This window comes from Coenobita brevimanus, chromosome 109, assembly GCF_032717465.1.
Source record: "Coenobita brevimanus isolate Jiangsu-jjx chromosome 109, ASM3271746v2, whole genome shotgun sequence".
Lineage (NCBI taxonomy): Eukaryota > Metazoa > Arthropoda > Malacostraca > Decapoda > Coenobitidae > Coenobita > Coenobita brevimanus.
In genome coordinates this window covers 36,413,643-36,430,741 of record NC_137062.1, presented here as the reverse complement: position 1 = coordinate 36,430,741, position 17,099 = coordinate 36,413,643, and the positions used below count along the sequence as shown (strand labels likewise).

Below are 17,099 nucleotides of genomic sequence, written 5' to 3'. Positions count from 1 at the left end.
CCAATTGTTTTAATGACATCATCAGTTCAGTCACCATTCCACGATTTTTCCACAACTAAATACTGGAGCTCGTTCCAAATGTTCCTGTCACATCATTAACTCATCATTCAGCAATTTCCATGGCTAATTCCTGACATCAACTAAGTCCTTGTGTGTCATGCATGTCACTGTTCAACAACTCGTTCTGCCAAATTCCTGTGCTCGTTCCAAATGTTCCTGTCACATCGTTAACTCACCATTCAGCCATTTCCACTGCTGATTCCTGACATTGGCTAAGTTCTTGTGTGTCATACTTGTGGCAGGTTGGGTGGTATGCGGTCGATGAAGCTGGCCGGGAACTGGCCGGTGCGTCCCTCACGTTCGCCCATCAGCCACTGCTCGTTTATCCGCCCTATCACACGCACTGAATTACCCTCCTGCATAAAAAAGTGACATTAATTAGGGGTCACATTTGTATTGTATCATTTATAAAGGCTCCAACGTGCTTGCAGGCATCGACTTTAGTCACTTAATGGTGGCTCTCCGTGCTGCTTGATCTCTGGCAGCCTTCCTATTCAGTCCCTTTATTTTACTGAATTATGAGTATTTGTAAAGGCTGGGAAATAAAGCACAGGTATGCTCTTGTGACAAATATACTGTATATATATACCATATCTTTTTGTTTTTTTATGCAAGGAAGAAGGGATCAAAAGATAGCAGGCCACAATAATTGTTTCCCTGAAGAAAAAACATGTAAATAAATAAGAGCCATTTTGAGATGTCTGGACACATCAGATTTAAAGGACTGGCAGTCATAAGCCAAAGGAAATACCAGCAGAGGAAGATAGTTCTAGAGCTGACCTGTTGCATACACAAAAGCCTGGGAGTAATGGTAGGGTTGCATGAGGCAGACTGAAAAAGAGCTGGGATGAGGTCATACGGTGTGACCTCAGGGATACAGGACTGAATAGGGAGGTTGCCAGAGATCATGCAGCGCGGAGAGCCACCATTAGGTGACTAAGGACAATGCATGTAAGCATGTTGGAGCCTTTACAAATGAAACAATATGCTGTTCCTTAACCCAGTCGGTCTGGTCCAGCAGATCCACTGACCACAGGAAAGCAACCATTTCTTTAGGTTTGTCTTAAGAAATGCAAGGGATTTTTTTCTTTTTTTATACATAAAACTAAAACTACAAACCACTCCTTCAGGACATACATGTATCGTAAGGTCCTCTGGAGTCTCTGCCTGGAATGTGTAAAGTGCCGTCACCACAAGTGAAGCTGGTGACCTGGTGGTGGTGGTGGTGGGCTGTGGTGCTGGTGTGGTGTTAGCCAGACTGGCTGGGATGGACATGCTGGATGATACACCCGGCAGCTTCTCACCAGCCAGGGGTACAACAATCTGTGTATGTGGGGGAAGGAGTTCAGTTGGTTTTATTTGTGCTGTCATTTACACTGTTACCTATCATCATACTATTCTTGGTATCATCATCATCATCGTCATTTAACCTTACATAACTGCAGTAGCTTCGTCATAGCGGGTGGCCATGGGGACACTGGCTACCCATGAAATACACCTGGCCACACCAAATACCTGGGGGGAATACAGCACACCTTGTTTTATGACTGGGATGCATTTCCACCTGAGGGGAGCTCCTGTTCTAAAATGTCCAACTCTAAATGGTCCAGCTCTAAACACTCCAACTCTGAACGCTCCAGCTCTAAACGCTCCAGCTCTAAATGGTCCAACTCTAAACAGTCCAGCTCTAAATGGTCCAGCTCTAAACGGTCCAGCTCTAAACGGTCCAGCTCTAAACGGTCCAGCTCTAAACGGTCCAGCTCTAAACAGTCCAGCTCTAAATGGTCCAGCTCTAAATAGTCCAGCTCTAAACGGTCCAGCTCTGAGCCATAAGCCAAAATGCTGGTACTCACCTTAATGAAGCTCTGAGGAAATATACCCTCCCTGGGGCCACAGCGTCCAAACAGCCAGTCATCATTGACCCGGTACAGGAGCTGGATCACATCACCAACCTGACAAACACCAACAATACAAGAGTTAGTGCGGCCAGACACAGGCGTTAATGAAGCACTGTTTTTACTGTTTCATTTCAAACACTCTCTCCCAAGCTGGATAAGAGCTTTGGACATGGAAGGTCATAAAGTGTGACTGCAGGGATAAGGGAGTGAATGGGGAGGCTGCCAGAGAATGAGCAGTGTGGAAAGCTGCATTAGGTGACCAACACTGATGCACGCAAGGATGGTGGAGCCTAAAACAATACGATACACTGACAAAAATTAAAATGGCATCATCAGAGTGAAAGTGTTAGAGATAAGGGAAGATCCTGACAGCTACCTTTTTCAAACATCATCATCATCATCCAGACTTCCTTTCCCATTCTAGTGCAGGGTGAGGAGTAGCAATGTCCAGACAGCCCAAATTTGTCCAATCCAATGGGCCACGCTTCCATTCACTATATCATTCAAGCCCCCGGAATCCTGGCTCTAACTGGTAAAATGGTTACATAGGAAACTCACCTTAAAGCCGAGATCCTCTGCCTGTGCGCTGGCAAAGTCAAATTCGGCAATGCCATACGGTCGGTCGGTCTCCTCATCCTGTTTAAAATACAGGTTATATTTATTTTTTTGTACTGAAGTCATCATTATCATTATCATTATTATCATCATCATCATCATCATCGTCATCACTGCAGATTTAATCTATCATCATCACAAAATGAAATCCCACCTGAGAGGCGGGTTAAGGCAGGATGAAGGAAAACATACAAGTAAACTATATATGTGTGTATGTGATTGAGGTGTAGGGGGGAAGAGGGAAGGGGAGACCAAGGATGAGGTGGAGGGATGGAGTACAAAGGTGTATGAGAGAGAGAGAGGGGGATGCAAGTTGGAGGGACGGCATGAAATGGCAGGGGACAGGGCGACATGGAGGCGATTTGTTTGTGGCCACCCCTTACAGAATTAAGGTGTCCGGCTATAGACAGATAGATTGATAGGTAAACAGGGAGTACAGTAATTACGAACCTCTGAGTCGGGCCGTGGTGGTAGTGGTGGTGGTTCCTCTGGGATCGTCTGGTCTATGATGGTGTCCCACGAAGCACCCGATTGTTGCTGCTGTCGTTGCTGTGCTGTGTTAGCCCTGGATGCAGCACTCCAGTCTATACTAACAAGATCTGCCATTTGACCTGTAATGGTGCTATCCCCAGCCACCCCAATCTGGCTGCTGGTGACGGGGGCCTTGGGTCGGATGATGGTTGCTCGTACACTGCTCTTCTCCTTGCTGCTGTTGCTGCTGCTGCTGTTCATGGTGATGTAGGGTGCTGCTGTGGGGTGTGGTGAGGGCTGTACATGGAGAACCAGGGATTATTATTATTATTATTATTATTAATGTTAATTATTATTATTATTATTATTATTATTATCACTAGTATTATTATTATTATTTTTATTATTATTTGCAATGTACTTTTCTGCTGGAAGACTTAAGAGAAACGGACATGAAGCAACAAAGCAGTGTGGTGTTGATGTCATTGTGCTGGGAAGTGTTATAGTATCCTGAGATGGTCTGGCCATGTGATGAGAATGGAGAATGAGCGCCTGACTAGGAGAGTGTATAATGGTTGTGATGTGTGGTGCTGTGGCTGGGTGTGGTAATGGCTGTAGCGGCACATAATGGTGAATGCAATATTGACTTGTGGGTTAGTTTTTATCAAACAGAAATGGGCTGCTTCCATAATGTGAATGCTTTGTCATGGTTAATTGGAACTGAATGAGTTTTAGTTAAGTGGCAGGAAGGAGTCTCCTTTGTTACTAGTCAAATCAGCCATTCAGTCTGACTACAACTGGTCATCAACTTCACTGATAGAGGCTTGGGATTTATGTCAGGTTAGAACAAAGATGCTAAACAACACTACTGGAAGGACACATCAAGGGTGAGAGGAGTGGAAATGAGTTACATATGTGAGAGGAGAATGTGGAGCTGTATGGAGAGACTGATGTCTACATTTGCATATAAAATTTAGTTTCCTGTCAAGTGAATCATCATCATCCAGACCTACTGTCCTACCTATGGTACCCCTGGGGAAGGCGGGAAAGAATACTTCCCCAGTATCCCTGCTTGTCGTAACTGGCGACTTAAAGGGGCCTTATTATCTCCCAAACATCCTTACCGTCCTCTTCTTTTTTGTCCTACCTCACTTCTTGATAATTATTTCCATTCTGGCCTTTATTCATATTAAGGTTTGGTGGCAGTTCTTTATTCCTTCCTTCCTTCATTCCTAAGGAATGGGTGAGGTACGGTCCAGAGAGCAGGAAAAAACTTGATGGAGGAGACACTAGCCAAAGTCTGCCCTGCTGCATGGACTACACACTCACTCACCCTTGGAATCCTGACACCATCTTACAGGCATAAACATCCACACTTCTTTGCTTCATGCTACCTTTCAGTTAAGAGTCAACCCAACAACTATCACTTCACCAAAAAACAACAGGGGAGCCAAACCCGTCATACCGTCCTCCATCCAAATTTCTTCAAACTGCCTGATTTTCACCAGGACGAAAATCTGGCCTAATTTTTAAATTTCATATCATTTATAAAAGATCTCAACATACTGGCATGCATCAGCCTTGGTAACCTAGTGACAGCTCTCCACGCTGCTTGATCTTTGGCAGCCTCCCTATTCAGTCCCTTATCCCTAATGTCACACTCTATGACCTCGTCCCAAGTCTTTTTTGGTCAGCCTCTTGCAACTGTACCCCTGACGTTCACACATCTCACTTTCCACACCCAGTTGTCAAACTGTACCTGTGCTGTACTGGCTGGCTGTGGTGTTTGTTGTGTGTTTGCTGTAGCGCGTCTGGCAAGCAAGTCAAACGGGTCTTGGGAATCCTGAGATGATGGGGTGGTGGCAGTTGTAGGCTGAGCAGTGCAGAAAAAGGCTGATGATCCAACCTTCATAGGGGGAGCTCCTAGGTCCTGAAAGCAAGTATACATACATAAATATACATTTATACATACATATACATAGATATATATATATATATATATATATATATACACACACATAGATAGCCTACATACATATGTACATTTACATTGATACAAACACATACTTAGACACATACTGTACATACCTATCCATCCATCATCCAATCCAGTAATAGACAAGCTAACACACAGAGGCCCAGGGTTAAGGCTACCCAGTGCAAACATTTCAAGCAAGAGTGACCAGTTGCTCTACCCTTAGCAGCACTCCAAGAAAAAAATAAATGAATAAATAACAGCGAGCCAAATTTGAGATCTGTTCACTTCAAGATGCCTTGACACACTGCGTTTAAGACTGGAAAATAGTCACCATTCAACTTGTAATAAATGTGTATGCCGGCTGTTTCGTTCAGTACACTATGGAGAAGAGACTTGTGGCAGTATATGAAACACTTTCCCTTCAGAAAGATCTGCCTGAGGAAAAAACGCTATTAGTCAAACATGCTGTAATAACTCTGCAATGGAGCACGTGGATCAAAGGAGTTAAGGATCTTTTGTCAGGGTGAACCAATGCACTACAGCTTGACTACACGATATACAGTAAAACCTCCACTTAACATACCTTGACAGACTGGATATTGGATTTAACGGACATTAAGAAGCCACCAGACTTTCACTGGCTATATCGAACAATGTCCATTATGTGGATGTAACAGATTACTGGCTTTATCGGATCAGGTTTACTCCCATCTGGTCCGTTATGGTGAGGTTTACTGTACAATAATTAGAATACACGTCATAGTACCTGGAATGGTGCAAAGGGATCAAAATCATCAACGCCACAACTGTGATTCCCGGATGATTCGCTGCCCAGACTGTTTACACTGAGACCGTCGCTGCCCGACCTCGTGGCAGGCGATGCCGGCGGGGACGACAGGTCAATAAGGGACGCCTCGGTGACCCTTGACCCCGCTGTACTTGACCCCGTGACCCCTGACCTCTGCTGCATGGCCTGGTTTGACACCCCACGCGAGTAACCCCATCCATCCTGCTGTTGTTGTTGTTGCTGCTTTTTCTGTAACACCACACATTCTGCTGCAGTGTGTTCATTCGTATGCCAGGCTTATGTGGCCACAGTCAAACCACAGTGAATGAAGACTGACTCTAGTGTAATTTTATATATCAAGGCTGTGTGAGGAAAATTAGAGACTGACTAGGAGTGCCATGTAAAAACTGGAGAAAAAGACTAACAACGAGTGCTATGGGGGGTGAAATGGAGAATGAGAGACTAAGGGTGCCGAATGAGAGACTGACAAGGAGAGTGCCATGTGGGGAAAATGGAAAATGATCCTGACTAAGAGTACTATGGGTGGAAAATGGGGAATGAGAGACTGACTAGGAGAGTATGTGCGTTGGGTAGGTGAGGCAACTGAAGATAAGAGGAATGTGGTGGACAGGTATATGACTGGGAATGGTGTGAGTTGAAGGGAGGGCAGGATGATGGCAGGGGGGACAGGGTGACGTAGAGAAGAGTTGTATATGGCTGCACCTTTTGAAATTACTGGTCCTATAGAGATAGATAAATACATAGATTGATAGACAGACTGACAGATAAGCAGATAAGACAAATGCACTTATGAATTTACCACAATATTTTAGCATTAGACACTATATATTTCATTCTTTATATGTAAAAATAAATATCATTGTTTACCACCTTAATGATGTACAGTGTGTGTGTGTGTGTGTGTGTGTGTGTGTGTGTGTGTGTGTGTGTGTGTGTCTATATATGCAAGTGTGTGTCTGTCTTTTTGTCTCTGTCTTTATGTGTGTGTGTGTGTGTGTGTGTGTGTGTGTGTGTGTGTCTATATATGCAAGTGTGTGTCTGTCTTTTTGTCTCTGTCTTTATGTGTGTGTGTGTGTGTGTGTGTGTGTGTGTGTTACAAAATAAAACAAAGGCACAACAAATATCGTACATAAAATAAAAGTATCGTACATAAAATAAATATCGTACATAAAACCACACTTTATTTTTATTTATGCTACAGATTCGTTATTTAGTTCCCGTACACGACAGAAAGTAAACAAACAAGACAGTATTCTTGAAATGACCAAAATATGTGGACACTTCTTGCACGGGGAAAAATTCTGTGTGTGTGTGTGTGTGTGTGTGTGTGTGTGTGTGTAAATAACAGAACTGATACATCATAAATTTATCAGTTACAGGGAACTTTACACTCTTATTAATTTACTTTAATGTGGGATAATCTTAGAGGTTATAAAGGCGTAAAGAAAAAAGTTTAGTCTCTCTCTCTCTCTCTCTCCCTCCTCAATGTAAACACTAAGTACAGACTCTTGTTAGTCACGTCATATATATTTACATCATTCTAATTTAACACTGTAATACTGTACTAATTAAACATATATCTTAACAGTATATATTACTAAATGTACTTTTAAGTTAATGACAGTACAATATTTAAGTTAGGTACCAAAAATAATACACTTTGTTTATCTATATGCTTTTCACTCCAACTTGGCCTAAATCATTCCTCCATCTTGAATGCTGAGTTGTAACAATAGACTGTCTCTAGAATATTATGCTAGTCAGGAAGAAGTGCTGTGGAAAGGATGTACAGCTAAAGTATTATCTGTGCCACTGAGCAATGTGAAATAAGCTGAACAAGGATGAGAATCTGGGCCAAGTTAGAGTAAAAAGAGTATAGCAGACTCATGCCTACCACTATCACAACAAGACTGGCATTAACACTCTAACATCTATCATCCACTAGCCAAAAAAAATGCAACACTTTTTTCATACCAGCACCTGGACATCAATGACTAGTATATCGATAGCAATACCTTCTACAACACTGATGGAGATGAAATGGATTATGTGGCAAAAAATAACCGACAACACAACAATGCATAACCTGAAGCATGCAAGCGATGGACCAGCAAACACTTAAAAAAATAAAAAGCTGTACGATTACTGCTAAGTACTGTATATAAATAAAAAGGACTTGCTATATAACTGTATCCGAAAAATCGCTAATATTAAAAATAAATCCTGCATCTGCTGGGACTGTGATGAGATGTAGCTGTCTCTGCTTGATGATGCTGTTCAAAATGTCTACCTTAATCTTAGTATAATTATCAAGGGATGACACGGATAAAACAGAGGCATCATGGCACTTAGGAAGCTTAGCATAACCCATGAATTCGGAGATGCGTTCTACCAAACGAGCATAAATAAAGTTGTCAGCGTTATTCAATGGACAATCACAGAGCAGGTTAATCCCACCAGAACATTTCACGGACTCAAGCTAAACCAAGAGCTATACAGATGACAGGCAAAAGCAGACTCATCAGCTAAGCATACCTAACCTTCCACAAAAATAAATAAATAATGACGATAATAATGTCAAGCTGCAGACAGTCCTTGTTATAAGCTACGGAGGTGTTAGGAAAAAATTTAACTTTTCCCCCAACAAATCATACTGCAAAGGACAACTGGAAATCATCTTTGTAGGCAGCACTGAAACTAGAAGAGGCAATTACTCTGTTACATGTACCAGACTTTATTGGTATGCTTTTAACGGCATTGTAGTTGCATCCATTTTGATCAAGTCTGTGTCTGGGTATGCAAGGAGGTATGTACAGTCGATATCAGATGTCCTGTCGCCTCTCCTGTTTTCTTTTCCGTGGATTTGAAAATCAGCAAGGTGAATCCACTGGTCTTTAGCTAAATTAAGTCCCCAGTATTGGCTGCTGCTAATTCACTACAATTTTCAAAGTCTGTGGTGAGAATAACAAGAGAGGCAACACGACTCTTGAGGCTTACTGTACTGTATATATGTAGCTGTGTTGGGGTAAATAAATTGGGTAAACAAAGGCCCAACTTGTGATTCAGTTTTGATGGATATTAATCAGAGGTCAAAGGTTGTGGGGTCTGAGTTTAAGGTGTGTGTTTATCATCAATGCCCCCCTTCTCCTCTTTTTTTTTAATGCATGAACAAAGGAACCAATGGCCAGAAGCCAGGAAAAATTGTCCACTCCAGAAAAAATAAAGCACAAAATAACAGAGAGCCAAATTCACGATCCATTCATTTCAAGATGCCTGGACACACTGTATATAAAAGACTGGAGGTCACAGACGGTAGGAAATATATAGGAAACCTGACGTGGATAAAAATTTGCAGTGTGTGGAGACGGGAAATGGTAATTTGACTTCAATGCTGATTAAAGGTTAAGGTTATTTTCAGCATGAGGTGTTGCTGTGTTCTCTTAGCAACCTCATTTCTGTAATTTATTAAATGGAAAATGTCAAATAGGTCTGTCTGTGGATTAGGCAACGTATGTTGGTGTGGGGGTTTGGTTGAGGGCAGAGAGAGTTGTTTACAAGATAAATTTTATGTTTGTACAGAAGCAGGGAAGGGCAGGGTAGCTTGGGGTAGCTTATAACGAGGATTAGTTGTATTGCAGATGAAAAATAATAATAATAATAATAATAATAATGATAACAATAACGGATGCGATACCCTTGCAGAAACAGAACACACTGACCTTTCTACCCGAGAATCTAGGCAACTTGTGAAAAAGAGGGAGAGGCTTTCCTGGATCCTGATGCTGCAGGGAACAAGTAAAGTGTTGTGTTGTTACAGATTCTGACGTAAATATTAAATCACTCCCTTACCATGAATTACCAGACTTTGGGCTGTATTACAAGTAGCATAATAGCCTCCATTGCACCTTTTACCCGGCAGTATTTATGGCATAATACACCTTAGCACTTCCCTGTAGGCTGTTTAATGGGAGTAGTCTTATTGTAACTCCAGGCTTGACTAAGTGTAAACCTGGGGGACTAGGCCAAAGTTGACCCTCATCCACCATCCACCATCCTTCTTTCAGGGGATAGAGAGGGAACTGAGGGACATTTGTATAATACCAATACACCAGTCCTGTATGAGACATCCCTAGCATGTATTCATTATGGACGCGTGTTAACGCCAAAATGGTGACATGTGGAGATGTAGGAGGACTGCTAGGCCTTGGGGATAGGCCCTGAACCCTTTGCCCAGAGATGGACACATTAAAAGAAGAAAAAAAAAAGGGGGGGGGGCAGCTTCACCGCCTGGTCATATCGGTACCGCCACAAATGCACCATTTACAGTGCTGTCATTTTAATATCTACACAGCTGTATCAGTAACATACAAGAGGATACTGAGGTGTAATATGCAGAATAAATCACTAAGGAAAGGGTGCTAGGGAATCTCTGAGGCCACTTAGAATGCAGCCCAAGTCACCATCACACCAGATATTAGTCATCAGTCAAATAACACAACCTGTTACTTATATTCTACAGAGTTCACACACACACACACACACACACACACACACACACACACACACACACACACACACACACACACAAATGATGCCATGTTTCCTGCTAAAGAATCACCATACTGAGGTTGGCCATGGTGAGGGGCGGACTCAGGACTACTCTGAGGAATTGCCCATATCACTTTCAACAGCAGTGAAATGGCAGGGGACAGGGCAACATGGAGGAGATTTGTTAATGGCCACCCCCTATGGGATTAAGGTGTCTGGCAACAGATAGACAGACTTTCAAAAATAAAGAGGGTCTGTCGTCCTCGTTTCTCATGAAACTAAGTAACATTTCTTAACTCAAAGGAAGGTTTGCATGACATGTGTAGGGAGAAATATACACGCCAGCTAGTAAAGATACATCCTGTGTGTGTAAAGTACTGCATGTAGGCCAGTAAAGGAGCAGCCTGTGTATATAAAGTCTATCTATCTATCTATCTATAGCCCGACACCCTAATCCCCCAAAGAGTGGCTGCAGACAAAATGGCTCCAAGTCGCCCTGTCACCCACCATTTGACTGCCCTCCCTCCAACTCACTCCCCCCTCCCTCATATACCTCTCAACTTCATCCCTCCACCTCATCTTCAGCCTGCCCCTCCCTCCACTTCACCTACATACACCCTCTTAGTCAGTCAATGTAAAGTACTGTATATAAATCCTCAGGGCAATAAAGCAGGGCTGTCGTCCAGGCAGCATGGGCAACACCCCTGGATCTGCCTATGATGGTACAGCTGATGCTTTCTGTGGCCTGGAAGCTAAACCAAGTGCCAGAACCAGCTAATTACCTCCCATCAGCTGCCGGAATTGTTGGGGAAATGAAATACCACATGTGTAATGGGTGTTGTACTGTCCTCTTCTGTGTCATATAAATCACTCCAACAGCACCAAGTCATATAAATCACTCCAATATCACTATGTTATTTAAATCACACCAATATCACCATACTCAGCTTAACACACATTGATATTAGCCAGCTGTATCCAAAAATAAATTACCATGGAGGAGGTGCTAGGGAGCTTCCATACCCAAGAAGAATAAGGATCAAAGACCAATTTTTAGGCCTGTCACACAATGCTGTAGTTGTATGGGATGGGAGATAATTATACATATGGCTGCAAGGTAAATAAGTTTAACATATACTTATACTTACTGTACACTCTACCTATACTGTATGGTGTTATACTATACTATTTCTATGCTCCATTCATATAAACTTGTCTTCTGCATTTCCTGTACATACGGACGTACAAACATAAATCTCCATTATATCTATTGCTCAGGACGTTGGTTGTTGTTGTTGTTGTTGTTACTGTTGTTGTTGTGGCCCCAGGTTCATTCAGATGTAAACCCAGTGGACTACAGGCTGATGATGCCCTCTCTTCCAGTCCACCATTCCCTCTTTGGTGGACATTGGTGGATAAAGAGGTAGTTGAGAGGTGTTTGCATAACCAGGCAGTGAATCAACCTGGTGTTATCAGTGCTACCACATGAAGGCATCCACTCCACTACCCGTACACCACTCAACCCCTCCATTCTGGTCCCTTATTTCCATCTCCAGACAATGTTGCTAAGTGTGGGAGTTGGATAAAGAGGTTAGGAGAGAGTGTTAGGACTGGATGGGTTGGATAAAGAGGTCAGGAGAGTGTGTTTGGACTGGATGGGTTGGATAAAGAGGTCAGGAGAGTGTGTTTGGACTGGAGGGGTTGGATAAAGAGGTTAGGAGAGTGTGTTTGGACTGGAGGAGCTAGATAAAGAGGTTAGGAGAGTGTGTTTGGACTGAAGGGTTAGATAAAGGGGTTAGGAAAGTGTGTTTGGAGGGGTTGGATAAAGAGGTTAGGAGATTGTGTTAGGACTGGAGGGGTTGGATAAATAGGTTAGGAGAGATTTTAAGGGTTAATGGAGTTAATTGAAGTATTTGTGATTCCCTTTACTGCACGATGTCTTTGCCGTGTTTATCAAGACTGTCTGGAAGGTGGAGGAGTAAAATATGTGCCATCAGATTAAATGAGGAAAAAGCCGGACATTCATCACCATCATTACAATCATCATCATCGTTATCACCATCATTACAATCATCATCATCGTTATCACCATCATTACAATCATCATCATTGTTATCACCACCATTACAATCATCATCATCGTTATCACCATCATTACAATCATCATCATTGTTATCACCATCATTACAATCATCATCATCATCATCGTTATCACCATCATTACAATCATCATCATTACCATCATTGCAATCATCATCATCACCATCCTCCTCCTCCTCCTCCTCATCATCATCATCACAATCATCACCACAATCATCATCATCAATCCTATTTTCCCCATATAAACCGGCATGTAGGGGCTCAGGGCTAGGCTACAGCTACTCAGTGCTGACATTTAAGGCAAGGGTAACCGGCCTCCCTCACCCCTGAGTGGCATGATGGGAGCAATACACCCCATCCAATCAGCAATATATCCCTCCACCCACACCCACACATACCTGAGAGTGTCGATTCTTGGGCGGGGGTGGACGGGGAGGCGGGACCTTCTTTGCCATTCCGTTGGTGAGTGGGAGGGATGCAGAACGGGAGAGGTGGCCGGTACGATTTGCACTGGGACGGGACAGGCCATTCTGTGTGCCATGTTTTATACCAGTACTGAACGGGTCATCGTCACCTTCTATTACCAGCAGGTCTTCGTTCCTGTATTAAGTGTGGGGAATGAGAGACTGACTAGGAGAGTGTATGTACAGGAGAGGACTAGGAAAGTGTATATAGAGATGGTTAGGAGAGAGTATAGTGGAAAGGATGGAGGAAAAACTGACTAGGAGTGTGTATATAGTGAAGCATGGAGGAGAGACTGACTAGGAGAGTTTATATAGTGGAGAGGATGGAGGAGCGACTGACTAGGAGAGTGTATATAGTGGAGAAAATAGAGAGACTGACTAGAAGAGTATGTAGTGGAGATAACTAGGAGAGTGTTTGCAATGGAGAGGATGGAGGAGAGACTGACAAGAAGACTGTATGTGGTGGAGATGACTAGGGAGTGTATATAGTGATGAGGATGGGAGAGACTGACAAGGAGACTGTATGTAGTGAAGATGACTAGGGAGTGTATATAGTGGAGTGAATGGAAAATGAGACTGACTAGCAATATCCAACACAAGAAGGTGAATGAGAACCAACATTACTGTACACTTTATCTCAAACCAGGTCAGCGTACAGGTTAGCCAGGTGTGTGTGCTGACCCTCAAGGCTGAAGAAACCTGATAAATGCAACTGCTTCTTTTCTTGGATAAAGACACAACGCCACACAAGGACTTAAAGTAAATCCAGTAATACTCAACCTTAATACAAACTAATGTGTCAAATGAACAACAACATACAGAAGAAATACAGATTGTGGTCTACATTATGAAAAAAATAATAATAATAATAATAGTAATAATAATATACATATCTCATTACTGTGTGCTTGTAAATTAATATCTGACTTCACATAACGTGATCAATAGAGACTAAAAGATATCTATTTGTAGACTAAAAGATATCTGTTTATACTGGCTTCTATATCTCCCACATTAGCAAAGGAAGTGAAAGCCCTATTATAAAGAAATAAATAAATAAACAGCCAACTAAAAACCACACAGACTTACCACAAATATATGCTGGTGTGGTGCAGACCGGCATGCAAAGACAAATGCAGAAATTATACAGCATAAATCATAGAATATCTCTACCACTTCACATGTCTGGCTACAGCAAGATCAATAAATAAATATCTGGTGACTGGCAAAGGAAGCAGTGTTTTCATGCAGAGTGAAGTTTGCTGGCTAGAATATTTACCTTTTCAACCCTGTAACGTAATTTTGGGTTTATTTTTGATCTCTCCTGATGATTTTATTCTGTGTATGAGTGGAGGGATGGAGCTGAGAGGTATATGTGGGAGGGGGGAGCGAGTTGGGGAGAGGGTAGTCAAATGGCGGGTGACAGAGCGACTTGGAGGCGTTTTGTCTGCAGCCACCCTTTGCGGGATTAGGGCGTCGGGCAATAGATAGATAGATGAGTGTCCTGACCTGCTATATCTGAGTGTTGAATGGGATGCTGTCATGTGGTGACTGATATAACCACGCAACTTAACAGTCAGGTTATACAAACATCCCTTTGTTCCCTCCCTGTCCCCTAAAAAGTGGATGGTGGACTGTAGGAGAAGGGCAATTTCAGCCTTCATTCCACTGGATTTGCATATCAGATGTACCAAGGGCTACAACTACAATAACTACTATGTTACTACTACTACTACTACTACAGTACTGCTATCATTGGAAGAGCTGATTCAGTTAAGCTCTCCCAAGGTAAATAAAATCTTGCAGCATCAAAAATAAAACCAAAATGACATTCTTTGGTTGAAGAGGTCAAGTGCTATAATAATGTAACACAAATATAAAGCTTCATCAGTTATATTCCTCACTGGTATTTGTGTGATTTTGTAACTGACTTCTACAACAGTGAAAGCTCCTACTAAAGTCTAAGAAAGAAATTGAAAATGGTGAAACTGTGCAAAGAAGAAAGAATCAGAAGGATGAAAGTCTATGGCCATATTCTGAGAGGTGCTTGAGAGGGGTGCCTTCATGTGGTGGTACTGATATAACCAACCTGAGGAGCTGCCCCCAGACTCACTCCCTATCCCCCAAACCAAGAGGTGCCCACATATGATTTGCCTCCTCATCATTTTGTCCTCTGCCATCAGGTGCCGCACTTTAACCCACACCACCCTTACACTCATATACCCCTCCAGCTAATCCCTCTAGCTCACCATCAGTCTTCTCCCCTCCCACCTCACTTCATACACTCTCCTAGTCAGTCTCTCCCATTCTCCCCACACAGCCAAACCATCTCAAGGTGCTTCTAATGCCTTTCAGCACATCCATACAACAATAATCCTTCTCCTCCTCATTTGTCTGTATGTAACCTCTCCAATTCAGTGTTCAAAGCAGCATAACACTGTCAGGAGATGGAATTAAGTGAAAGGAACATCCCAGGCTGAATGTTTTAAGAATATGGCCATAAAAGGAGACTGCAAAGGAACTACAAGGATGGGGAAATTACAATGTGTGCGAGTCCTACCGTGGATTAGGGCCCAGGGGACGTGAAGATGGGGGAGGAGGAGCTCGTCTCACCGGCCGCAGATCTGAAACACAACTTTATTATGTACAAGGGAGGAGTGAGTGAGCTGGGGGGAGGGCAGTCAAATGGTGGGTGACAGAGCGACTTGGAGGTGTTTTGTCTGCAGCCCCCCTTTGCAGGATTTGGGCGTTGGGCTATAGATAGTAGATAGGATGCTGTACTTAACCTATTCACTCTCACTCCTTACCCATATTGCGATGGTGTCACTCATGGTTTAGCTACAATGCAACGCTGTCAATCTCACTGCTTAGCTACAATGCAATGTTGTCTTACTGCTTAGCCAGAATGCGATACGGTCACCCTCCCTGCTAAGCTAGAATGCAATGCCGTCACCACTCACAAATAATCCACTATAACCACACTAAATCCACTCCCCCACACCACACCACATACACTCTCCCCATGCAACACACTATCACAACAGTCCTTCAATAAAACCTCAACCAATGGCCTCTGGGAGCAACTGGCTGATAAGGCCAGTTTTCTGCGGTCCACAGGGTTTGGTCCAGATGAGCAAAGGGTTACAAAAACAATAATCCTGAAAAGGCAAGAGGAAACAAAAAATATATAATGGTTTACTGTAAACCACTGTACTGTTGCATACAAGCTGATCACATCTCACATTCATAGATGTTCCATAAATTACAACTGTACTGTATATTGGCAAGTGTGTTCTTAGACTCTCATTACATTCATTACATCAAAACTCACAGATCCAGTCTCTCTCTCTCTCTCTCTCTCTCTCTCAAACTATAACAGGCAAGTACTGTCAAATCTGTATAGATATCAGGTAATTTTATTTTATTGTAGGTCTGGCAATTTCAGATGCATGGTAGTATCTGAGTAAGGATTTTGAGATGATAGAATATTCAAGACTTAAAAAGGTTGAATGGATTTTTGTTTAAGCCAAAAGTATATTATCTTGTGTACTATGTCAAATTTCCAAATAACAACTTACCAGCCTATAGGTTATTTAATCTTCATAATGATACCTGACTGTGGGAGGCGAAATACTGGCATATTTAAAGGTACTTTCAGAATATGCAAAGGTGTTAGGTTATTTTATGCTCTAATTCTTTTTAACGTGAACTAAAACCATAATACCTATGGCACCAAGTCAAATTTCCATATGGCACCTTACATACCTTTGCGTAATTTTATCCTGAGGTTGATATTTGGGCGAGGGGGAAGAGATAATGGTCTACTCAAAGGCATTTTCAGAATGTAAACAAACTCACTATCAGTGGTGATTGACGGGCTATTTCCACTAATAAATCAAAATCCAGGTGGCTGTGGTGAATTTCCTCTATGCCCTGATATGCCAGCTGATCTGTGCTCCCTCTCCCCTCCACCTGCTATCCCATAATGCCTAATTTTGCTCAGAAAATGAATAAATTACCTCCAGTCAGTAGGTCTTCCATGGCTGCAGCCCACTTCCTCCCAGGCAGTGTTGTCAAGGTCAGCTTTTCGCGTTACTTAAGGTTTCCTATCATCATTTTAACTTGGCCCCAAAGTTCCATCTCTCAGCTGTTGATTT

The 17,099-nt window shown here is 42.6% G+C and overlaps 1 protein-coding gene across 1 annotated transcript; it reads right to left on the bottom strand.

Moving 5' to 3' along the window:
• Window positions 1-276: 276 nt before the first annotated feature.
• On the bottom strand, window positions 277-16,983 carry l(3)05822 (SH3 domain-containing lethal (3) 05822). The gene is made up of 10 exons (XM_080285938.1): window positions 16,962-16,983; window positions 15,503-15,566; window positions 12,877-13,078; window positions 5,789-6,058; window positions 4,804-4,974; window positions 3,024-3,341; window positions 2,517-2,594; window positions 1,914-2,012; window positions 1,198-1,383; window positions 277-416 (listed from the first exon to the last, which is right to left on the bottom strand). Exons 1-10 carry the CDS (start codon window positions 16,981-16,983, stop codon window positions 288-290), a joined length of 1,539 nt encoding a protein of 512 aa, XP_080142064.1. The 3' UTR covers window positions 277-287.
• Between the last annotated feature and the right edge of the window lie 116 nt (window positions 16,984-17,099).